The sequence below is a fragment of the Peromyscus californicus genome, unplaced genomic scaffold (assembly GCF_007827085.1).
Source record: "Peromyscus californicus insignis strain IS unplaced genomic scaffold, ASM782708v3 Scaffold_2__1_contigs__length_46816999, whole genome shotgun sequence".
NCBI classification, from domain to species: domain Eukaryota; kingdom Metazoa; phylum Chordata; class Mammalia; order Rodentia; family Cricetidae; genus Peromyscus; species Peromyscus californicus.
The window spans coordinates 12,108,964-12,134,382 of record NW_026294540.1 but is presented as its reverse complement, the minus strand read 5'-3'; the positions used below and the strand labels follow the sequence as shown (position 1 = coordinate 12,134,382).

General features: G+C 46.7%; 1 protein-coding gene across 1 annotated transcript in view; it reads right to left on the bottom strand.

Moving 5' to 3' along the window:
* Brap (BRCA1 associated protein) overlaps positions 1 to 25,419 on the bottom strand; it is a 34,482-nt gene that overhangs the window by 7,626 nt on the left and 1,437 nt on the right. The window contains exons 2-10 of the mRNA XM_052755268.1: positions 25,043 to 25,204; positions 23,767 to 23,962; positions 21,443 to 21,632; positions 13,407 to 13,520; positions 10,261 to 10,409; positions 6,209 to 6,284; positions 5,522 to 5,660; positions 4,904 to 5,013; positions 1,300 to 1,389 (exon numbers count right to left, since the gene is read on the bottom strand). Coding sequence (XP_052611228.1) covers positions 1,300 to 1,389; positions 4,904 to 5,013; positions 5,522 to 5,660; positions 6,209 to 6,284; positions 10,261 to 10,409; positions 13,407 to 13,520; positions 21,443 to 21,632; positions 23,767 to 23,962; positions 25,043 to 25,204 — 1,226 coding nt within the window. The remainder of the gene's footprint in view (positions 1 to 1,299; positions 1,390 to 4,903; positions 5,014 to 5,521; positions 5,661 to 6,208; positions 6,285 to 10,260; positions 10,410 to 13,406; positions 13,521 to 21,442; positions 21,633 to 23,766; positions 23,963 to 25,042; positions 25,205 to 25,419) is intronic.

The window sequence follows — 25,419 nt, the reverse complement described above, 5'->3', positions numbered from 1 at the left end:
AGAATTCCATCCATGACTTTTAACTAAAGATCACTCCAAAGCCTGATCACTCAAACACGGCTGTTTGAAAAGCCAATTCACACTGTTGCTAGGGCCCAGGGTGGCGGGGACTAAGTCACCAGTTGGGACCTTTAGAAAATTCAAAGACCTCATATACTGCTAAGAGAAGCAGCTGCTGGAGATCTCACACACACAAGCCCCAGGTGCACCTTTGTTCAAACCGTCTTCTCTGGAACTCTCAAGGTTCCTTGAACATGCTACAGACTAGGAGGAAATCAAACGTGCAGAGCGCAGGCCTCCTATATAGGTTTCTGCAAAACTCACATCACTTTCTATGCGTTGAAATCTAAAACCAAACCAAACCAACAAAGAACCTTGCTAAGAGCTCTCTGTCCTTGCAGGGAGGGGACCTTGGTTTAGTTCCGAGCACGCACTGTACTTCACAACCACACGCAGCTTCAGTTCGAGGGGTGCTTATGCCCTCTTCTGGTCTCCAAAGGCACTGTACACACAGACATACAATCAAACATCTTTTTTTTTTCCCCCGAGACAGGGTTTCTCTGTGAAACAGTTCTGGCTGTCCTGGAACTCACTCTGTAGACCAAGTAAGTGGCCTCGAACTCACAGAGATCCACCTGCCTCTGCCTCCCAAGCGCTGGGACTAAAGGCGTGCAACACCACGGCCTGGCCAATCAAACACTCATACACATAAAATCAAAATGAATCTTCAAAAATTAAAAAAAAAAAAAAAAAAAAAAAAAGGCTATGTGGCCTCAAACTTCTGGGCTTAAACAATCCTCCTGCCTCTGCCCCGTGAGTAGCCAGAGCTACAGGCTTAGGCCCCTATGCATGGCACATTTAACGGATCACTTAGTTAAAATGTGGTAACTGCAACCACGAATCAGTCATTCTCTAGGGTGACTACAAAAGCTCCATTTCTGCCTAATTTATTTCCCTCGGTTTACAAAGCCTCACAAGTCCACATCAGTTCCCAAAGGCACCGTTCCCAAGCTGACATGCCAGCGGCTGACCCATGTTGCAAAACCTTGTGAACACACTTGCATGGATTTTGGGTTTTACAGGAGAATCCTTGCCTGAGGACACTGGCAGGGAGCAGCAGGCTAGTCAGTCACCACTTTATGTTCTTAGTGGGACTGTGCAAAGCGCTAGCTCTGACTCAGGTGAAACACAAACTATCAAGACCCTTAAGTCTATCACCCAGTGAAGATTCTGTCCTGGGCCCTCTCCCGCTGTCAGGTGCCCTGCCATGGCATTTCAGTCACCAGGTCAGACACTCACCTCCTCTGCCGTGTCCTTCTCTATGCGAACGATCTTGTTTTCCCAGTATATCCGCTGCGATTCCAGCTGGCTTGTCAGTAAGTACGAATACTAGAAGCAGAACAAACACCAGATGTGAGCCATCACCAATACTGAGACCCAGTGAACATGACCCATGACAGCCAGTAGAACTGCGTGCAGAGTCAAGGTCTCTACAGCACAGTGCTGCTCCTACACTCACAACAAACCAACTCAAGTTAGAAAACTCCTAAGACAAACAAACAAAACAGAACAGCTGCTGGGCCGTGGTGGTTGAATCCCAACACTCCGGGCTAGCCAGGACTACATAGTCATTATTACAACCAGAGAGAGACAGAATGGAGAGGTGGCTTTGCTTGTTGCCCAAACTGCCTCACACTTGAGGCACTGGCCACCTTCCAACCTTATCAGCTGGGGACTTGAGGCTTATACTCCCATGTCAGGCTCATCAGAATCTGTTACACTTGGGTTCAACCCAGGTCAGCAGGCACTGGGCCAGAGGTAGAGTGGAGCTTGCAATCTAGCTGGGAAAAATCCAAGAATCCAAATTTACATATATATGTAAATCTTGTTGCTGTTATTTTTTGTTTTGTTTTGTTTTTGAGACAGGGTTTCTCTATGTCCTGGTTGTCCTGGAACTTGTGTTGTAGACTAGGCTGGCCTTGAACTCACAGAGATTCGCTTGCCTCTGCTCGCCTCTGCCTCCTGAGTGCTGGGATTAAAGGTATGCACCACTATACCCAGCTTACTTTTATGTTTTTATAATGCAGTATGTGTGTTCTATTCATGTGTGTGCAAGGGGAGGGCAGAGTCAGCCTCCAGTATCGTTCCTCAGGCACTGTCTACTTTAGTTTTGAGATAGGGTCTCTCACTGACCTAGGACTTACCAAGCAGGCTAGGCTGGCCGGCCAGTGGGTCCCAGAGATCTGTCTGTGTCCATCTCCTCAGTACTAGGATTACAACCTTGCACCACCACTTCCATTCTGTAAAAACTTCAGGTTCTGGGGACTGAACTCAGCCCCTCATGTTGGCATGGCAAGCACCTTGATAGACTGAGCTATCTTTCTAGCCTTTTTGTGTTTGTTTTGTTTTGTTTTTTAATTTATGTGTATTGGTGTTTTGTCTACATTCATGTCTTTGTGAGAGTGTTGGGTCCCTGGAACTGGAGTTATAGACAGTTGTGAACTGCCATGTGGGTGCTGGGAATTGAACCTGGATCCTCTGGAAGAGCAGCCAGTGTTCTTAACTGCTGAGCCATCTCTTCAGCCCATCTGTCTTAGGGTTCCTATTGCTGTGAAGAGACACCATGACCATAGCAACTCTTAGAAGGAAAACATTTAGTTGAGGTGGTGGCTTATAGTTCAGAGGTTCAGTCCATCATCATCGTCATAGCAGAAAGCATGGCAGTGTACAGGCAGACATGGTGCTGGCTACATCGTGATCAGAAGGCAATAGGAAGTGGACTGTCTCACTGAGCGTGGCTGGAGCATAAATGAGACCTCAAAGCCCACCTCCACAGTGACACACTTCCTCCAACAAGACCACACCTAATCCAAAAAAGCCACACCTCCTAATAGTGCCACTCCCTTTGGGGCCATTTTCTTTCAAATCACCAAACCAGGCCTTTTTGTCTTTTTGATACAGGGTCTCATATACCCCAGACTGGCCTCAAATGTCCAGTATGGCCTTGAGCTCTTGATCTTCCTACCTTTACCTCTTTAGTGTGAATACACATTTATACAAACTTATTCTAGTCTAGACAATTTTTAAAATGGAAGCTTTGAATTTATATAAAATTTGGGGCTAGAGTGGTAGCTGAGTGGTAAAATGTGGGCTTAGCATGCGTGAGACTCTGGGTTCCACACTCGGCACCCTCCCCACATGTAACTCTAACCCACTCCTCTGTCTCTGCACCCCCACTGGCAGCACTCACGACAGCAGTACTGACCGGAAGGTTTACTCACAGACCACCCTGACTGGACTGTGAACTCTGGAAATGAGGACTGTATTTGGTCTCTGTATCTCCACAGCCCTGTGTGGCCACGGGTAGGGAAGGATGGTGGGCTGCAGTAGACCGCTAGGACTTCAGGGAAGAGGCTGTTGACAGTCATGAGACCAGCCCAGGGCCTCTTCATCTCAAGGACAACAAAGATGCCGGGTGTGGACACAGCAGGATAGGGCCATCGGTGTTCAGCCCTGTAGGCAAGGCCAGGTGTGGTGGTGTGTCTGAATAGGTCAGCCTAGCCTACATAGTGAGTTCTAGAACAACCACAGCCTGGTACCAACTGAGGTACAACCCTACCCTGACAAGCTATTTCTTAAATATAAAATGTGGATGACACCATTACTCAGAGTTCATATGGAAGAGATACTTATTCTAAAGACTTAATGTCAAGGGTTTGATCATTTCTGTAAATGTATTAATTTATTAAGAATACAAGCCTTACAGAAGGCCACTTTTCTACATTTATCAGAACTATAAAGTCCACAAATGAGGGGCTGGAGAGATGGCTCAGCAGATAAGCACACTGGCTGCTCTTCCAGAGGACCCGGGTTCTATCTCCAGCATCCACAAGTGGCTCAAACATCTACAATTCCAGCTCAAGGGCATCTGAGGCCCACTTTTGAGCTTCTCAGGCACCAAGCATGCATGTAGTCCAGACATACCTGTAGACATAACACTCACACACATAAAATGAAAAAAAAAAAAGATCTCAAAAAGAGTCTACTAATGAGCCAATTTCCAAACATCCATTTCCTCTGATAGTCAGGGGTTTGGGTTAGTTTTCCTGGTTAAACTTTTTGTTGTTTTTTTTGAAATTTACATAAAATAGACAGGAGGATCATTAGTCTGAGGTCAGTAGGGGAGTACTTGACAAGACCCAAGACCCTGTCTTGGAACCAAACCCAACCCACTGATCGGTGGTGGTGGTGGTGGTGGTGGTGGTGGTGGTGGTGCACACCTTTAATCCCAGCACTCGTGCAAGCCCCACCCACAGGAAACAACAAAATATTACTAACCACATGAGTGACAGGACGCTCTGTGTGTCCAACAGTTCTGTGGGAGGACTGTCTGCTACAGACAGGGTTTACCGCTCAGAAGAAAACTGAGTGTGCTAAATGTGCTGTTCCTTCAAACACATCAACTCAGAAATGGCTTTAACTACGAGCCCCAACTCACAAAGCACACACATTAAACACACCGCTGCGCATAGACAACTCTAGGGAGGAAGGGCGCTGCCGGGGTTCACTCTGACCAAGTCTACTGCGTCCAGCTTCTGTGGAGTCACTGACAGGAACAGCCTACCTTTCGGCTTTATTGCTGCTGCAGAAGATGACCTGACTTGCCTTAACTAATGAGCCAGAACTCAAGACAACCAGGAACATCACACTGAAAACAGTGAGGCACAGGGAAGCTTAACCTTCAAAACAGAAACATTTTAGAAATTCTTCGAAGAAATGACAGAACTGAAAAAAAAATTCCACACAGGGCAGATGACTGTATTAAAAGGTCAAAGCGCCTTTCTCCAGAGAGCGGAAAAAGGCAGCAATAGCGGTTGCTAGGCGACAGCTTACAGCATCTCACCTCTAACTGTAAGGCGTCTATCTTCTCTTCCTGGCAGGTGTCGCCCTCACACTCGTACTGAACGATCTTTCCATCCGTCTTGCTCGCAACCAGTCGATGGACATAATTATCTAAGACAGAAGAGTTGCCAGAAGCGGCTTCTTAGGAGTGAAAAGTTCTCTGCTCTTAACTCTTGAGACATTTTTGTTTTTAGAAATCTAAATTAAGCATGGTTGCACAGGCCTTTAATCTCAGCACTTGGGAGGCAGAGGCAGAACTCTGAGTTTGAGGCCAGCCTGGTCTATAAACAGAGTTTCAGGACAGCCAGGGCTGTTAGACAGAGAAACCTTATCTCAGAGAAAAAACAAACAAACAAACAAAAAACAAAAACAAAAACCCTCTAAATTAAATGATGTATGATTTTTCTTTAAAAATGGGTCAAATTATTTAAACTTTAGAAAGTGAGAGAGGTCAAGAACAGACATCTAAACTCTCTCTGTAACTCTCAATCCCTAAGCATGGCACCCTCAGAGATAACCACGCAATCTGAGTTTGCTTAGCTGTCAAGAGATGACATTTCACGATGTGAGGGAGTTTCCACAGCAAAGAATCGAAATCAGAAAATGATCATGCACTCACCTCCAGCATAGTCCCAGACCCGATGGTTGGTAAGCTGCATGGCGTATGTGTGCTGAGTTTCCTCAAAGTGCTTGTAAGCATGCCGACTTACATACCGTCCACATCCTATGTGGCCACATATTAAACAAATCCAGAGGTTCTGCCAAGAGAGGAGATCCGAATTAGTGATGGGGGAGGGGAGGCATGTGACCTAGCTCACATGGCTTGGAAAAAAGATGACTCAGGAGCTGTTTCCACAGCCTTCTGAATACGAAGGTTCTAAAATCCAACCTTCCAGGGTCCTTATTGGTCTACCATTTCCCCTCCCTGGCTTCTGGAGAGTCCGAAGTACAGATTCACAAATGATTGGCAAGCATCTCAGTCTTTTCAAGAATCTGAGCTAGAGAGATGGCTCAGCACTGGCTGTTCTTCAGAGGATCTGGGTTCAATTCCCAGTACTCGCAGGGTAGCTCACAACTATCTGTAACTCCAGTTCCAGGGGCTACAACACCCTCACACAACGTGAAGGCAAAACATCAGTGCACATGATATAAAAACAAATAAATTATGAAAAAAGAATCTGTGTGCTCACACACTTGAGTACAGACAACAAAGAATTAGTCCACAAAGACTCTAAGCTGCACTGGGCAGAAGAAAATCCCAGACCATGAAAGCTTCTCGTTGTCCCCTGTCACCAGCAGTACTTACTTCCTGGACACCACACTCAAAACACTTGTTTTCTTCCACTGGCTCTGGCGTTTGACAGTATCGGCAAACAGGACACCTGTCCAGGACACAGAAGATAAGGCTGAGATTATATACAGATGTTGAAACCTGGACTATTGCCGGGCGGTGGTGGCACACGCCTTTAATCCCAGCACTCAGGAGGCAGAGACAGGGTGAGTTCGAGGCCAGCCTGGTCTATAGAGCGAGATCCAGGAAAGGCGCAAAGCCGCAAAGCTACACAGAGAAACCCTGTCTTGAAAAACAAAACAAAACAAAAACAAAAAAAAAAAAAAGAAAGAAAGAGAGAAACCTGGACTATAAACCCTCCCCTCTCGATGCTTTTTCTCTTTTTAAAAATTTATTTACTTAACTGACACGGGATTGTTATGTGATATACATAATCAATAAAATATTGATGTATCCCTGTACGCCAGAAGAGGGCACCAGATCTCATTATAGATGGTTGTGAGCTAGCATGTGGTTGCTGGGAATCGAACTCAGGACCTCTGGAAGAGCAGCCTGTGCTCTTAACTACTGAGCCATCTTTCCAGCCCAGACTCCTGAGTTTTTATTGATAAATAATAATTAAATGCATCACAGGGTCTCACTACAAAGTCCTGGCTGGCTTGGAGCTGGCTATGAAGACCAGGTTAATGTTGAACTCACAGAGAGAACAGCTTGTCTCTGATCCCAAGTGCTGGGACTCAAGATTTGAGCTACTATATCCAGCCAATTATTTTTGTTGTTTTTTTGAGACAGGGTCTCACCATGTAGCCCTGGCTGACCTGGAACTTGCTATGCAGACCAGGTGGCCTAGAACTTACAGAGATCTGCCTGCTTCTGCTTTCTGAGTGTTGGAGTTAAATGCATTTGCAACTGTACCTTGCTCCCAGCCAATTTTTTAAAAAAGGTTTATTTTTATTTGTATGTGTGTGCTCATCAAGGCCAAAAGAGAGGGCATCAGATCCCCTGGAGCTGGGGTTATAAGTGGCTATGAAGAGCCCAGCATGGGTACTGAGAACCTAACCTGGGTCTTCAGCAAGAGCAACCAGTGTACTTAACTGCTGAGCTACCTTTCAGACATACACATGACACCCCTCCCCGCTCAGGTAGTCCAGTCTGAAGATGACCTTTAACTCCTGATCCTCCTGCCTCCACCTCCCAAGTATTAGTATTACAGGTGTGTGCCACCATGTTCAACTGGGGTAACCCTTTTCTATTATACTCAAGATGAAGTAATATTCAATACTGGTCATCAATATATTTTGTTCGATGGGTCAACGTGACAGCAAGTGGGATACAGTTGTGGTTGACTGAACTGCCACCAAGAATGTAGCAAGCATCCATTCACTCTTTGGCCAGGTCATGAAGAGCAGGTTTGAAAAGGCTCAGGCAGAAGGCCAAGGTCCTGCCTTGGCAAGGAGGGAGCTAAAGGTCATCTGACTTCTTTAGTGCTGAAGAAGATGGGCAGGTGCAGTGAGCATGCCTGTAGGGCCAGGACTCAGGAGAGAGGCAGGAGAACTCCATAAACTCAAGGCTAGCCTTGGCTACATGAGTGCCAGATCAGCTGGATTTAGATGGTAAGGGCTTGTTTTTGTTTTTGTTTGTTTTTTTTTTTTTTTGGTTTTCTGAGACAAGGTTTCTCTGTGTAGTTTTGGTTCCTGTCCTAGATCTCGCTTGTAGACCAGACTGGCCTCGAACTCAGAGATCCGCCAGGCCCTGTCTCCGAGTGCTGGGATTAAAGGCGTGTGCCACCACCGCCCATTGAGCGTATTATATGCACCTTGTGAAGCAGTGCCCATGGAGGGCAGAAGAGACGACTGAATTCTCCGGAACTGGAATTACAGCCCGTTGTGAGCTGTTCAACACGGATGCCGGGAACCTAACCCGGGCTCCTGCAAGACCAGAAGTGCTCGTAACTGCCAAGCATCTCTCCAGTTCCCTTTTGCTTTTGAAATAGGTCTCATGTAGCCTAGGCTAGCCTCCACCTTTCTATGCAGCCAGGGGTGACCTGAACGTGGGTCCTCCAGCCTTCAGTTCCCTAGTACTGGGATGCACCATACATCTGGTTTGGAATGGAGCCCAGGGCTTCCTGGTTAGAGCTTGCCTAGCTTCCATGCTAGTCAGGGATTCACCAACTGAACTTTATCTCTAGACCTGAGACCTTGTTTCAATTAAAACAACAGATAGACAGGGACTGAGAGTTTGGTAGCAGAACTGTGGTTAGCAAAGGGGGGGAGAGGGCGAGAGAGAGGGGAGAATGAGTAAAAAAGACAGGAGGAAGGCAGGGAAGGAGGGAGGAAAAGAGAAAGGGAGAAGGAAGGGGGAGAGAGAGAGAAACTGGGAAGTAGTGACAGAAATGGCTCCTGGAGGGCTGGAGAGATGGCTCAGCGGTTAAGAGCACTGGCTGCTCTTCCAGAGGTCCTGAGTTCAATTCCCAGCAACCACATGGTGGCTCACAACCATCTCTAGTGAGATCTGACATCCTCTTTTGGCATAAAGTCAATAGAACACTCATATACATAAGATAAATAAATAAATCTTAGAAAAAAGGAGTGGCTCCTGGATTAGACAGAGCAGCTGCCACAGGTAGACAGTGGCTTCCTGTGACCCTTCTGCCCGGGTGGTGGCTGTAGCAGAGACTGGACAGGAAAACAAACTAATACCAAATTCTGATTCTGACTAGGTCATGTACCAGAATCTAGGGGAAATATTCAAAACTCTTGTAGCGCACAGTGAGTACATTTCGACATTCCACACCATCTATGAAAACATCAAGTGTATTGAAGGACTGATGCTCCTGCCAAAATCCAGCTGCCATTGCCTCGGCCTGCCTGGAATTAAAGGCGTGGCTGCAGGGCTTGGCTTCCACTTCTTTATTGTGTGGGCGGACCATTCTGTAGCCCAGCTGCCCTGAAACTCCTTAGCTTCCCCTCTCCAACCCAAATTATGGAATTACAGGTGTGGCCACTTCAGCTTTTGAATCGATCTACTTAATTGTGTGGAGGTAAAAGGACAGTTCTGTGGAACTGGTGCTCTCTGTCCACAATGGGACCCCTGGGGATCAAACTCAGGCATCAGACTTGATCAAGTGTCTTTACCCAGTGAGTCATCTTGCCAGCCCTAAGCTTCAACAATTTTTTTTATTTTTACCCTTTTCTTTCGCTTTTTAAAGACAGGGTTTTTCTGTGTAACACTGGCTGTCCTGGAACGCCCTCTGTAGACCAGGCTGCCCTCGAACTCAGAGATCCACCTGTCTTTGCCTCCTAAGTACTGGATTAAAGACAGGTGCCAGCACTGCCGACTCATTTTTATTCTGTGGGTGTCTGTGTATGTATCCACATGTATACGGGTGCCTACAGGGGCCAGAAAAGGGTTCTGTTCCCCTGAAGCTGGAGTTACAAGCGTTTGTAAGCTACCCAGTGCACTGGGACCCAAAATTGGGTCCTTTGCAACAGTAGCAAGCACTCTTCATTGCTAAGTCATCCTTCTCTCGCCCCCCAAAACTGTAACTTGTCATCCTCCTGACTCTACTACCCAACTTGCTGTGACTACAGGCTTGCAGGACTACATGTAACTCGGTCTCCCGCGCCCCAATTATGCATCTGTGTGGGTCTGTCAATACACATATCTGTATGTGTGTGGAGGAGAGGACAACTTTCAGGAGATCGTTTCCTCCTCTCACTAGCTGGCTCCCAGGACAAAGTCAGGCTGTCAGGTGTGGAAGCAAGAGCCTTTACCTCTGAGCCATTATATGGCCCTACTGGGCTAGGACCTATGGTGTCCAGTCACAACACTGCACACTGTTCCTTCCTCATACCTGTTGAGGCTGTGCTCTCACATATAATCACACATCCTGGGTGCACGGGCACACACAAATAAAAAAAATAAGCAAATAACAATTTCTACGGGAACTGAGAGAGGCAAGGAAAAACATCAAGGTCTTGTCCCAATCGCAATCCCAGCTTTGCAGAGACTAGGAGTGTCTGCTGATGGTTACTTTGAATTCTGGAAAGGGCAGCCCCTGCACTCACGTGGTGTCATCCCAGCGCTGCAGACACTGGCTGTGGAAGCTGTGGTTGCATAGGGTGGTGAGGATGCCATTCACAGACTCGTCCATTCGCTCCAGACAGACCGTGCACTTGGGGAGTTCCGTCAGGTCCATCACAGGGAGGCTGGCGCCCTACAGGAAACATCTGGTTAAGCCCCACCCTTCATCCTCTACCATCTTGTTTAAACAAGAGAATTCCTGTTGCTTTTATTGTTCATTTTTGGAGACAGAGTCCCACTCCAGACCAGGTTCACTGGAACTCTAAGCAATCCTCCTGACTCAGCTTTGCAAGGCCTAAGATTAGAGGTGTGAGGCATATCTGGCATCTGCTGCTTTTTCTTTTTTTAAAGGGAGATTTTTTTTTTTTCTCCACGAGGTAGTAGCGCATGCCTTTAATCCCAGCACTCGGGAGGCAGAGGCAGGCGGATCTCTGTGAGTTCGAGGCTAGCCTGGTCTACAAAGCAAGTTCCAGGAAAGGCGCAAAGCTACACAGAGAAACCCTGTCTGGAAAAAACAAAAAAAACCAAGCCAAACCAAACAAACAAACAAACAAAAAAAGACCCCAGCACTCAGGAGGCAGAGGCAGGCAGAGCTCTGTGAGTTTGAGGCCATTTTGGTCTACAGAGTAAGATCCAGGACAGCCAGGGCTCTACATAGAGAACCTGTCTCAAAAAAAAATTTTTTTTTTTTTTTTACATGTATTGGTGCCTTACTTGCACACGCCTTGTTACCACATATGTGCAGTGTCTATGGAGGCCAGAAGAAGGCATTAGATCCTCTGGAACTGGAGTTACAGAGGGTTGTGAGCCATCATGTGGGTGCTGGAAACTGAACTCAGGTTCTCTGCAGGAGCAGCAAAAGCTCTTAACCTCTGATCCATCTCTCCAGCCCCTTGTAAATCTTGCTTCTTACTTGTCTGTTTTGGACGTATGGTCTTGTTAACTCAGGCAGGCCTCAAGTTTCCTAAGTAGTTGATGATGACCTTGATGTCCTAATCCTCTTGCCTTCACCTTTTTAATTCTTAAAAATCAATTTATTTATGTCTGTGTCTGAGTGTATGTGTGTGCTCCATGTGCATGCAGAAACCTGTGAATATCAGAAGAGGACTGGAGTCACACAAGGTTGTGAGCTGCCATGTGCATGCTGGGAACCTGAACCTGTGTCCTTTGAAAGAGCAGTCAGCACTCTTAACTGCTTCAGTCCCAAGTCTCTACCTTGTCTGTTTGTTTTTTGAGACAGGGTTTCTCTGTGTAGCTTTGGAGCCTGTCCTGGAACTCTTTCTCTAGACCAGGCTGGCCTCGAACTCACAGAGATCCGCCTGCCTCTGCCTCCCGAGTGCTGGGATTAAAGGCGTGAGCCACCACAGCCCAAGTAAATTTGTATGTATGTATGTATTTATTTACTTTAGATAGCTCGTGCTTGTGTGTGTGTTTGCACTCACACGTGTGTATCTACATGCATGTGGAGGTCAAAGGACAACTTTCAGAGGATGGTTCTCTCCTTAATCCATGTGGGTCTCATGCACTGAACTCAGGTCACTCAGCCTTGTAGTAGCAAACACTTGCTCAGTCTGTGAAGCCCTAGCTGTCCTGGAACTCAATCTGTAGACCAGATACTGGCCTTGAACTCACAAAGATCCACCTGCCTCTGCCTCCCGAGTGCTGGAATTAAAGGCATGAGAATGCCTGGCTTTAAGGTCTCCTTGCAAAAGAAGGAAATCTTACAGCATCAGAGAGGCTCTCTGGCCTCAGAGCCGAACTTCCTATTTCCTATAGATGACCAAGAGAGCCATTATTACATAGGCCAGCCTCGGTGGGGGTGGGGGTGGGCATGGTGGGAGGGCAAGGGTAGGGGGTGGGCTGTTCCACTACAGATGAGAGCCAGGGCAAGTAGACAGCAAGACTGACCCTTAGCACTCAGGATGCAGAGGCAGGAAGATTTCTATGAGTTCAGGGTCACCCTGGTCTATATAGTGAGTTCTAGGATAGCTAGGGCTAGCTACACAGTGAGACCCTGCCTTTATTTAAAAAAAAAAGGCTGAGCATGGTGGCATATGCCTTTAATCCCAGCACTTAGGAGGCAGAGACAAGGTGGATCTCTGTGAGTTCAAGGCTAGCATGGTCTATACAGTGAGTTTCAGGAAAGGCAAGGCTATATATAAAGAACTTGTTTAATAAAAAACAAAACCCAAACAAACAACAAATAAACAAAAAAAAAAAAACAAAAACCCCCCAAACAAAAAAACAATCCAAACACACACACACACACACACACACACACACACACACAAAAAGGAAGGAGACTAGGGTTAATATTTTGAACAAAAATGCTTCTTTCTGCTCCAAACAGTGTCCCACTGTTCTGGGACAGTCTCCACGGTGCAGATTCTTCTGCTAAGTCTAAGTTGGGGACAGGTCTTGTTACATAGCTCTAGGCTGGCTTCCAACTCCCCAGTCCCTTGCCTCTCTTTTCTGAGTGCTGAGGCAACACGTATGCGCCACCACACCTGTTTTCTACATTTTAAAAATGAGATATAGCCGGGCAGTGGTGGCGCACACCTTTAATCCCAGCACTCGGGAGGCAGAGGCATGAGGATCTCTGTGAGTTCGAGACCAGCCTGGTCTACAGAGTGAGTTCCAGGACAGGCTTAAAGCTACACAGAGAAACCCTGTCTCAGAAAACCAAAAAAAAAAAAAAAAAAAAAAAAAAAGGAGATATAATTCTCCATTTTGTTTTTTTAAGCAGGGCCTTGCAACGTAGCACGTTAGCTTTGACCTTGCCATACTACCTGTGAACTCATGCTCCCCCGCCCGCACCCCACCTCAGTCTCCTGAGTGTTAAGATTCTGCATTTAAACCCGGTGGCTTTTAGAACAGCTACACCAATGTTTTATTGTGCCCAAAGCACCACCATCTAATTTGTCAACATTCCTTCACCCCAAAAGAACCTCCACCACTGTTAGCTGGTCCCTCCCCATTCTGTTTTCTCCAGACTCCAGAACCAGTTTTCTGTCTCTCCTCTCAAGCTCCACAGTAAGGCCTTTCTGGAGGTTTCTACAAACATCTTAACAGTCGATCTTACACCAATCAGCAGCACTTCTTGTGAGGTCTAGGAAGCCTTCACACTTACATCTTCAGATTTCAGCACTTCAGCCCTTTCCACATAGACCAGCTGGCAAACGTCATCTTCAATGGAGTTGAACTGGCGGCCGTTGCATGCCATGTAGAAGCTATCGGCATCAGCCTGTGCACACCGATGGGGAGAGGCAAAAATAAAGGGCGGTCATGGAAGATGCTCTCCCCACTCCCCTACTCCCCCACGTTTACAGTCAGAAAAGAAGGAAAGTAGAAGTGGCATGCCCTGGAGCCAGAGTCAACAGAGTTCTGCACCTCTGTCTGTAGGCTTGGCCTCCAAGGCAGAAGGCACCGCTGTGTGCTGAGCAGAGCTGTGCACTGCTAGCATTCAACCAGCCACACACAGCCAACACATGCCCGGGTAGCTCTTTCCACTCTAGCCATCATTTGTGTGGCAGTTGAGAGAAGACACTTCTTACAATTCTGGAACTAAACATAACTGATGACAGTCACCGAATTCTTAAAAAAACAAAAACAAAAACCAAAAACCAGCCAGGGGGTGGTAGCGCACACCTTTAATCCCAGCACTTGGGAGGCAGAGGCAGGTGGATCTCTTTGAGATCGAGGCCAGCCTGGGCTACAGAGGGAGTTCCAGGACAGCTAGAGAAACTTTGCCTCAAACAAGCAAGCAAGCAAACAAGCAAACAAAAAACCAAACTAGCAGCCTTGTTAAAGAATAGGCCCAGTGGATGAAATCCAGCTCCTCTTCAGTAAACAGAATGAGAACAACACAAGCTGGCTAGATGAACACCCCACTAGGAAGGTGCTGCACAAGCCAGGGCTCCTAGCACAGGACAAGGTGTCCGAACTGGTGCTGGAGAGAGTGCGCAGCTGTTAAGAACACTGGCTGCTCTCCCAAAGGTCCAGGGTCCAGTTCCCCACATGGCAGTTTACAAGCATCTGTAACTCTAGCTCAGGAACTCTGACGCCTTCTTCTAACCTCCATCACCAGGCCCCCACGGAGGACATACACATATATGTAATAAACATATACACATATAATTAAAAAATCAGGCAGTGATGGTGCATACCTTTAAATCCTAACACTAAAGAGGCAGGCAAATCTCTGAGTTCGAGGCCAGCCTGGTCTCTAGAGTGAGTTCCAGGACAGACAGGACTACAAAGAGAAATTTTGTCTCAAAAAAATAAAAAGAGGTCCAAGACTAGCCAGCCTTTTACATACTGAGCTGTGTTCTGTTGTGGTGGAGTCTAGATAGAAGAGAGAGACAGCAAAGGAAAAGCAAATCAAACCCCTGGCTCAGGCATAGTGGAAAGCAACAAGACAACTCCAGTGGTTTTTTGTTTGTTTGTTTGTTTGTTTGAGACAGGGTTTCTCTGTGCAGTCCTGGCTGTCCTGGAACTTGCTCTGTAGACCAGGCTGGCCCTGAACTCACAGAGATCTCCCTGCCTCTGCCTCCCGAGTGCTGGGAGTAAAGGCGTGTGTTACCACTGCCTGGCCTTCTTGAAAACAAGTTTTTGCACCGGGAGGTGGTGGTCGCTGCGCAGGCCTTTAATCCCAGCACTCGGGAGGCAGAGCCAGGTGGATCTCCATGAGTTCGAGGCCAGCCTGGGCTACAGAGTGAGTTCCAGGAAAGGTGCAAAGCTATACAGAGAAACCCTGTCTCGAAAAACCAAAAAGAGTCATATAAAAAAAAAAAAGAAGAAAGAAAACAGTTTTTAATTCCACTCCAGTGATGTAATCGCATGGTGGATTCTTAACTTATTATTTTATGTGTAAGGGTGTTTTGCCTGTATGTGTGTGCACCATGTGCCTGCAGTGCCTGGGGAAGCCAGAAGAGGGCATCTGACTCCCAGTAACTAGTTACAAACGGTTATGAGCTGCCATATGGTTGCCAGAAACTGAACCCAGATCTTCTCCAAGAGCAGCCAGTGCTCTTAACTGCTGAACCTCTCTCTAGGCTCACATTTTGGATTTTTGGTTATTTATGTTTTCTTCATATAAGCCAGTGAACTGAGCCCTGAGAAAGGATGGTCAATTTTGATATATATAGTCCCACCCTAGCCTCTTGAGTTCGGAGACTGCAGGTGTGCACTACCATACCAAGCAAAACAGGTTTGCTATTGTTTCATGGATTTGTGGAGCCTAGGCTGGCATCAAATTCCTGATCCTCTCCTATTCTGAGATTATGGGCATCTACCACCATGCTCAGCCAAAATGTCCCTCTTTCTCAAGTGACACTATCCACAGCTGATGTCTCCAATGTGAACACACTGGCATCCTTTTTACAATGCAGCTATTAAAAATGCAGGCTGGAGACCCTTTCTCAAACAAAACAAAACAAATCTGCACTGTGCAAATGCTGCATGGGACTAGGTGAGAGGGATGCGCCGGGGAAGTTGAGGAAGAGGGATAGAGTCTGAGGGCAGCTGGGCGGTGGTGGCGACACACTCAATTAACTCCAGCACTTGGGAGGCAGAGGCAGAGGCAGAGGCAGAGGCAGAGGCAGAGGCAGAGGCAGAGGCAGAGGCAGGTGGATCTCTGAGTTCGAGGATAGCCTGGTCTACAGAGTGAGTTCCAGGACAGCAAAGGCTACACAGAGAAACCCTGTCTCAAAAAACCAAAAAAATTAAAAAGGATTCCCAGGGCACCTGGGACTGGTGATCCACACAACTGGCAGATCTCCGATGGTTCAAAGGCAGACTGGAGTCTAGGACAGTGAAGACCCTGTCTCAAAAGGACAAACAACTGAAAAAAGATTTTGAGGACAGGGGCTGGACATGGATCAGAGGGAAAGAGCACGTGCTCTTTCAGAGCCCCCAGGTCTGATTCCCAGAACCCACGTGGTGGTTCAACCATCCTTAACTCCAGTTCCAGGGATCCAATGCCCTCTTCTGAGCTCCAAGGACACTGCACACACATGGTGCACAACCTACATACAGGCAAAACATTTATACGCAGAAAATTAAATAAATCTAAATTTTTTTTTTTAAGTTTGAGGGCAGTCTTCATGACATCAGACTTTGTCTCAGAACAAGACAAAATGTTAGAATTGTATACAACCAAAAATTTAGCTGTGGTGGTGGCGCACGCCTTTAATCCCAGCACTCGGGAGGCAGAGGCAGGTGGGTCTCTGCGAGTTCGAGGCCAACCTGGGCTACAGAGTGAGTTTCAGGAAAGGTGCAAAGCTACACAGAGAAACCCTATCTCAGAAAAAAAAAAAAATTTAAAAAATTCCAACTTTTATTTTTTGCTGTTTAATTTTGCTGTTCCTTCATTAAAGACTGAATCTCCTGGAGGTCACACCACTGACTCCTCAATTTTCATGAACCTCCAATGAAAGCCAAGACAACAGGAGCCAGCAAGATAATGCAGAGGGTAATGGCACTTGCCACCAAGCCTATCAGCCTGGGTTCGATTCCTGAAACCCACATAGGAGGAGAGAACTGACTGCCACCAACACACACACACACACACACACACACACACACACAGAGAGAGAGAGAGAGAGAGAGAGAGAGAGAGAGAGAGAGAGAGAGAGAGAGAATGTAGATAGTTAGGGCCAACAGAAATCACAAACTATTGAGAAGACTTTTTAGTGTCTTGTAAAGAGGGGCGTGAGAACTGGGACAGCTGCCTGCAAAGGCACTCAAGCCGAGATCTTCACGGGACACATCTGATCTAACTTTGGGAGTGACTAGCTGGATCTTATCTGCACCTGTTCTGTGGGCCCCTTCAGTGCAGAGTCCTAAGTATACGAGTGAGTACACAGTTGTCAAATGGACTTTACAAAGTATGCCACCACCTGGGATATTAAAAATGTTTTTGGAGAGCTGGAGAGATGGCTCAACGGTTAACAGCACTGGTGGCTCTTCCAGAGGAACCAGGTTTGGTTCAACAACACATTGCTCACAGCCATTTTTAACTCCAGCTCCAGAGGAATGCGATGCCCTCTTCTGGTCTCCAAGGACACTGCACACAAGTGGGGCACAGGCGGATATAGGAGCAAAACACCCCCACACTGAGGCACTTTGGAGACAGTGGGCCAGTGGCTCTCTAAGCTGGTTAGACTTGGTAGCATGTGTAATGCGAAGAACAGTGATAACATCACAGGCCCAGTGATGACAGCTCTGTCCTCACCCTTCTGCACGCTAGGCAGGCAGTGTCTTGGTTGGTACCCCTGGAGGCATGAGAATTCTGTAGTCTTTGTTCCACAGGTGAGGAAATTGGCTGCAGAGAGGCTAGTGATTAGTTACACTGCTAGACATCAATAACCAAGATGGATGAGGCCACTTTTAGTCCCTAGGAGTGGGACACAAGTGTGGGTCAGGGGACACTCACTGTTTGCAAGTCACTAGTAACAGCAATTCTTTACAGTGTCTACAATTATGATTACCAGACACTACAAGGGAAAAGGCACAGAACTAAACTGGAAAATGTCTAAAAATGTACTAAGCCCAAATTTGACATTCAAGTTCATGCCTATAATCCCAGGTCAGGAGGCTGAAACCATGAGTGTGTTTGGGAGTTCAAGGCTAGCCTGGACTAAAAAGTGGAAAAAAAAAAAAGTGAATTCCATGGCATCATATATTCACAATGAGACCTTATCACAAATAAAATAAAACAATATTTTAAAAAATTATAAAATGGGGCCCAGGATGGTAGTACATATCTTTAAGTCCAACACTTTGGAGGCAGAGGCAGGTGGATCTCGGTGAGTTCGAGGCCAGTCTGGTCTACAGAGTGAGTTCCAGGACAGACAAGGCTACACAGTGAAACTCTTCTCTTAAAAAACCAAACCCAGCCAGGCGGTGGTGGCGCACGCCTTTAATCCCAGCACTCGGGAGGCAGAGCCAGGCGGATCTCTGTGAGTTCGAGGCCAGCCTGGACTACCAAGTGAGTTCCAGGAAAGGCGCAAAGCTACACAGAGAAATCCTGTCTCGAAAAACCAAAAAAAAAAAAAAAACCAAAACCAACCAAATAAACAAACAAAAAACCAATACACACACACACACACACACACACACACACACACACACAGACCAGTGAGATGGCTCAGCAGGTAAAGGCACCAGCTGTCAAGCCTCAAGCCTCATCATCCCTGGGACTCACACGGTAGATGAAGAAAACCACCTCCTGCAAGTTGTCCTCTGATCTCCACGTGTACCCAAACATGCAGACACATACTCATAAAAAATAAATAAACAGGCTGGAGAGATGGCTCAGCGGTTAAGAGCACTGACTGCTCTTCCAGAGGTCCTGAGTTCAATTCCCAGCAACCACATGGTGGCTCACAACCATCTGTAATGAGATCTGGTGCCCTCTTCTGGCCTGCTGTCATATATGCTGTATACATAATAAAAAAATAAAATCTTTAAAAAAAATAGATAAATAAACAAACTGTAATCTGTAAAAGCTGTATATAGGGGCCAGTGAGATGGCTCAGTGGGTAAAGGCGCTTGCCCCCAAGTCTAACAACCTGAATTCAATCCCTGTTATCTCCCTCTGGATTCTTGAACAAGGGAGCCCATGTCATGAGTTCCCTTTTACCCACAAACCTCAGTGACCCATCAGAGTGGCAAGAACAAATGACCTGTCACACACACATTCGTAAACTAGGATGGGGCAGTTTATCTGGAGGAAACCGTTGACCCCAGAAGTAAGAGAAGTTAATTTTTCACAAAGTAAAACCTCGTCAGATTTCAATGGACAAATATCACAGTATATAAAAAAAACACAAGCCGGGCAGTAGTGGTGCATGTCTTTAATCCCAGCACTCGGGAGGTAGAGCCAGGCGGATCTCTGTGAGTTCGAGGCCAGCCTGGTCTACAGAGGGAGATCCAGGACAGGCACCAAAACTACACAGAGAAACCCTGTCTCGAAAAACAAATAAACAAGCAAAACAAAACAACAACAAAAAAAACACAACAAAGCTGGGACAGCTCCTTAGTAAGGCGAGTGGTTGCCAAAGCTCATACACAGACATACACATGCTCTTACCGCAGTACAGGAAGAGATGATAACCCTTCCTAATTCAGAACTGCACAGGTACTTCCGAATCTGAGGACATCACTGCTCTTTCAGTGTGTCTGCCTCTCTGTACTGTCGACCATCCTTTTTTTTTTGGTTTTTCGAGACAGGGTTTCTCTCTGTGTAGCCCTGGCTGTCCTGGAACTCACTCTGTAGCCCAGGCTGGCCTCGAATTCACAGAGAACTGCTTCCCAAGTGCTGGGATTAAAGGTGTCAACCATTCTGAACACTACAATATTAGACCTACATCAATATTTAAAACAACAACTGGGAAGCTGGAGAGATGCACCCTGCTCCTGCGGAGGACCAGGCTTTAGTTCCCAGCACCCATGCGGGGTGGCCTGCAACTCCAGGTCCAGGGGACATGACACATGACGCATTCTCTGGCTCCCATGGGTACTGTACTCACACACAGGATTGCTGTGGGATGGTCTGTATGTCAAGTGTGTTGCTGATTGGTCAATAAATAAATCACTGATTGGCCAGTGGCCAGGCAGGAAGTATAGGCGGGACAAGGAGGAGAATAAAGCTGGGAAGTGGAAGGCTGAGTCAGAGAGACACTGCCAGCCGCCACGATGACAAACAGCATGTGAAGATGCCGGTAAGCCACAAGCCATGTGGCAAGGTATAGATTTATAGAAATGGATTAATTTAAGCTGTAAGAACAGTTAGCAAGAAGCCTACCACGGCCATACAGTTTGTAAACAATATAAGTCTCTGTGTTTACTTGGTTGGGTCTGAGCTGCTGTGGGACTGGCAGGTGAGAGAGATTTGTCCTGACTGTGGGCCAGGCAGGAAAACTCAACCTACACAGGATTAAAAATTTAAAGAAAAAAAAATCTTAAAAAAAAAAAGATTTTATTTTCTAAAATGTCTAAGAGCATCTTGTAGGCAGAATGAAGGAAGTGGGGACGATGACACTGACCACAGACATGCGTGGGCTTCTGTGTCACTGGACCAATCAATCACCACTGGATAAGCAAATAGAGCGCTGGATCTCACACCCAGTTTGATGCACAGGAACCATGAGTCAGGTGTGGGGCAAGTCTGTCATCAAGCAACCCAGGGGACGAGGCACGAGGTTGCAAGTTCAAGGTCTACCTGAGCTACAGAGTGAGTACAAAGGCGACCTGGGCAACTTAGTGAGATCCTGTCTCAAAATATAAAAAAGGAAAGAAAGAGCTGGAGAGACAGTCAGTGGCAGAGCATTTACCTAGTTATGTGTGAGGTGTTGGGACTAATCCCCAGGACCATAAAAATTAACAATTAATAAGTAATTTTTTCAATTTTTAAAAATTATGCTGGGTAGTGGCGCACACCTTTAATCCCAGCACTTGGGAGGCAGAGGCAGGAGGATCTCTGTGAGTACGAGGCCAGCCTGGGCTACAGAGCAAGTTCTAGGACAGCCAGGGCTACAGAGAGACCCTGTCTCAAACCCTACCCTCCCCCCCAAAAAAATTATGACAGTGCAGGGCAGGGGAACAATGGATAACGCCTCTGACTACAGATCTGAAGACCCTAGGTTCAATGCATGGCTGTTTGGTCATCTTAGGTTTTTTTGGTTGGGTGTGGTGGCACACACCTTAATCCCAACGCTGGGGAAGCCAAGGCAGACAGATCTCTGTGAGTTCTAGGCCAGCCTGGTCTTCAAAGCAAGTACCAGGCAAGCCAAGGCTAGACAGTAAGACCCTGTTTATTAAAAAAAAAAAAGCAACTGTAATTGTATTTCTTTTTTTTTTTTTGGTTTTTCGAGACAGGGTTTCTCTGTGTAGCTTTGCGCCTTTCCTGGAACTCACTTGGTAGTCCAGGCTGGCCTCGAACTCACAGAGATCCGCCTGGCTCTGCCTCCCGAGTACTGGGATTAAAGGCATGCGCCACCACTGCCCGGCTGTAATTGTATTTCTAATAGCTATGGAGTACGACTACATTGACCACACCCTAATAGAAACATAACCACATTTGTGGCATAAACCACCCACAGCTGGCATCACAGTTACAACAGCATGTCCACAACAGAGCAACGTTTGGCACCTTAGCTGTACCTGTGCGCTGAACTTGATCAGCACCATATACTGGTTGGGAGTGGAGTCTCTGATGATCTTCATCTGCTCAATCACGTCATTGAAGGGGGCAACAAACTTCATAAGGTCGTGACTGGTCATGGTGGCAGGGACGGTGAGCACACACAGCATGGCACTGCGCCGCACATCTTCCTTTAAGGAGGTCATCTTACTGAGGAGGACAACGAGACCGCCTTCAAGAGTCTGGAGAACACTAACCAAACAACTCTTGCATCCAAGAAAATACGGAAAAATAAGACGCCCAACATTTCACTATCAACCTAAACAACTTGTGAGTTTACTCGAAAATACATATCTATGATTACACCTGAATCCTTTCATGTGTATTTTAAGGCAGTCTCTAAATGTTCCATATTAGCCCCAACCAGAGTTTTCAATCTTTTTAAAAATATTTTTATTAGATCCTTGAGAATTTCACACAATGCATTTTGGGTATATTCACCCCACCCAGCTCCTCTCCAGAATTTTCCTTTTCTTTCTTCTGGTTTCCAAGATAAGGTTTCTCTACATAACAGCCCTGGCTGTTCTGGAACTCACTCTGTAGATCAGGCTGGTCTCAAACTCACAGAGATCCACCTGCCTCTGTACTAGCCAGACTCAGTGTTTTATTCTTTTTTTTTTTTTTTTTTGGTTTTTTGAGACAGGGTTTCTCTGTGTAGCTTTGGAGTCTGTCCTGAAACTCACTCTGTAGCCCAGGCTGGCCTTGAACTCACAGAGGTCCACCCGCCTCTGCCTCCCGAGTGCTGGGATTAAAGGTGTGCGCCACCACTGCCCGGCAAGTGTTTTATTCTTTAAAAAAAAAAAAAAAAAAAAAGATTTATTTTTATGTGTTTGCTTACATATACGTCTGTGTACCACATGTAGGCCTGGTGTCCAGAAGAGCATGGGATTCCCTAGAACCTGAGTTACAGACGGTTATGAGCTTCCTTGTCGGTGCTGGGAACTGAACCCAGGTCCTCTGGAAAAGCAGCAAGTGCTCTTAACCGCTGAGCCATCTCTCCAGCACCGTATTTTATTCTCTTTAATTGTTGGTAATAATCTATTGTTGAGTAACTCTGAAGCACAGTACCACTGTGAACTTCTCTGGAGAGCTCTAGAGGAAGAAAGAGCTCTAAATCCTTGTGAGGATTCTAACCCTGAGGATGTGAAGATCACAGACAGTGCTGCCGAGCCAAGCAGCTGGGAGGAGGGGGAGAACCCTCTACAAGGCAGTTTGATTGGCAGCTGTGCTCCAAACTGGCTACCTGATGACTGGCTGTTTTCCCAGGAGGGATCCAGAAACAAGTTAGGACAAGGACAGTCGCTGAGACATCACCAATTATCCTATCCAGGGGGCGGAAGGCCCAAGTGTTTATCTATCCAAGTGCTTCCTTTCCTTGAGCTTCCAGAAGCAAGCTTTAAAAAACAAAACCAGGGCTGGAGAGATGGCTCAGAGGTTAAGAGCACCGGCTGCTCTTCCAGAGGTCCTGAGTTCAATTCCCAGCACCCACATGGTGGCTGAAAACCATCTGTAATGAGATCTGGCACCCTCTTCTGTATACATAATAAATAAGTAAATCTTTAAAAAAAAAAGTACTTGAAAAAACAAAACAAAACCAAAAACACCAGGGGAAAAGGTGTACAAAGCCAGGTCTAGTAGTACACACCTTTATAGGCTGATCTCTATGAGTTCCAGCCAGGGCTACACAGTGAGACCTTGTCGCAAAAACAAAACAAAACAAAAACAAACAGAAAAAAAACCCTCAAAAACAAAATAAAAACAAAGTCATACAAGAGGTATTCTAATTGAAATGAGTTAGCTGGCTTCTGAGCTACAGTACAGTTGTGGTAAGGACATGGCCATGTGGTGCTTTACCTCACTTGATTTTAAATTCCCCAATACCCATGCCTAACAGCTAACAGAATACTTTCCAGAACATTTCTTTTTGTTGTTGTTGTTTTTGTTTTTGAGATAGGGTCTCTCTGTGTAACAGCCCTGACCGTCCTGGAACTAGATTTTAAACCAGACTGGCCTCACAGAGATCCGCCTGCCTCTGCCTGTAGTGCTCGGATTAAACGTGTGTACCACCAGGTCCAGCTCCACAGTACTCCTTAAGTGCATCTTCCTATTTATTTTTAAGTAAGGAAAGCTTTGGCCCAATCGACACTGTCAAACACAGGGCAGTTCAGAACTCTCCAGTACACAGTTCCTAAATGCAGTATGTTGTTAAGCCTTCAGGCCCACAGGGTTTTCTCCCTACTCAAAGGGGAATGGGAGCAGTCCAAAGGAAAAGAGCTTGTCTTACTTGGTCTTATACAGGTGCATGATGCCGTGGACTATTTCAACGGAGGGGTTGCCGCTGAAGAAGGAAATCTGATCTGGGAGCTGCTTGGATGGGGAGTCTGGGGCTGTGTTCGCCGACTCACTCTGCTTTCTGCTTCTCTGTGCAGACAGGGAGGCTGCTGAAGACTTCTTCTCTTCCATTGTCTCTCTCAACTCATCTTACAAAAGCAAAAATTAGCAGATCGCAAACAGCTGGAAATATGCTGAAGGAGCCTAAGTTAGAATTTCAAGCCAGAGAATGAACTGTGACGGAGACACTATGCTGTACTGCATTAAGAACACTAGAGGCTGAAGCAGGAGGGCCGCGGATGTGGGCTCTTGTGAGAGACCCTGTCACAGACACAAACCACCACAGTGACAGAATGGCTAGGGGTTTGGGAACATCTTAACTTTACAGCTTTCCCTGCCTAAAAACAACTCCTCACACCCTTGTAAAAATATGGGAACACCCTCCAAAACCCAAGAAGGGCCCCTCCCACATCCAGCAGCACCCCAACACAAGAGGCAACATTCACCACCTACTCCCCGATGAGACAGGCAATCAGAGTGCTCTGAAAACCGAACCTTCCGGTTCTGACCACACCTATGTAGAGATGCAGAAGGCATCCACTCCCTCAGCTGAGGAGGCCAGCAGGGGAGGGAGGGCACTGCAAGCTTACCCAGATGTACCGCTCCTTGGAGCACTCCCCCGTCCCAGTTAAGAATCCACTTCGTTACACTCAATCGATTTTTTTTTCCTTTATTATTCTTTTGGAACAGGGTCTTCTTATGTTATCTGTTTCCAAACTCCAGGGTTTAGATAACCCTTTTGCCTAAGCCCCCAGATTGGCTGAACTAAAGACATGCACCTCTACACTCGATTTTAGTGCCATTTAGGAAAAAAGTTAAAGAAAATGAAAAGTGGCTTCACAAAATCACACAGAGCACACAAGCGGTGAGAAATAAAAGCGCGCTGAAGCTAGGGCTCAGTCGGTAGAACGCTCGCCTACACGCGTGAGGCCGTGGGCCTGCACCACAGCCCCAGAGAAACTGGATATAATGGTATGGACACACAATCCCCCAACATTCAGGAGGTGGAGTAGATGTTCAAGGTCATCCTCAGCTTCACACACCGTACGAGATTAGTGTGGGCTAAATAAGACCTTGTGATAAAAAAAAATTTAAAAATAGGAAGACACCAGAGGTGAGCCCCATGGGCTCACAATTCAAAAGCAAGGGCCAGGTTCCCGAGGGCATACCTGGGCTGGCCTTCATGGTCTCGATAATCACATCAGTCATTTCCCGACGGCCAAGGTGCTGGTGGATGATGGCTGCTTTCTCCCCTGGTGACTTCCCTTCTAGACAGGCGGTAGCTGAAGCCAGAGTCTTCTTTTTGATCTCCTCATCGGACATCTCCCCAGCTGAAGAACACATGAATGATTTATACCCGATGACAGAACAAGGTCCCCTGACTTCTCGGCACTCCAATCAATAGGGTTCCTCCTTGTCTACTGCGTTCCCCCAATGGGTGAGACTGAGTCTGCCTTGCGTGCCTCAGCCCCTCCAAGGACTCCTACAGCACACTCCCCACCCCACCCCTGGCAACTGTCAGTGGCATCCATCACGACGATCTCAG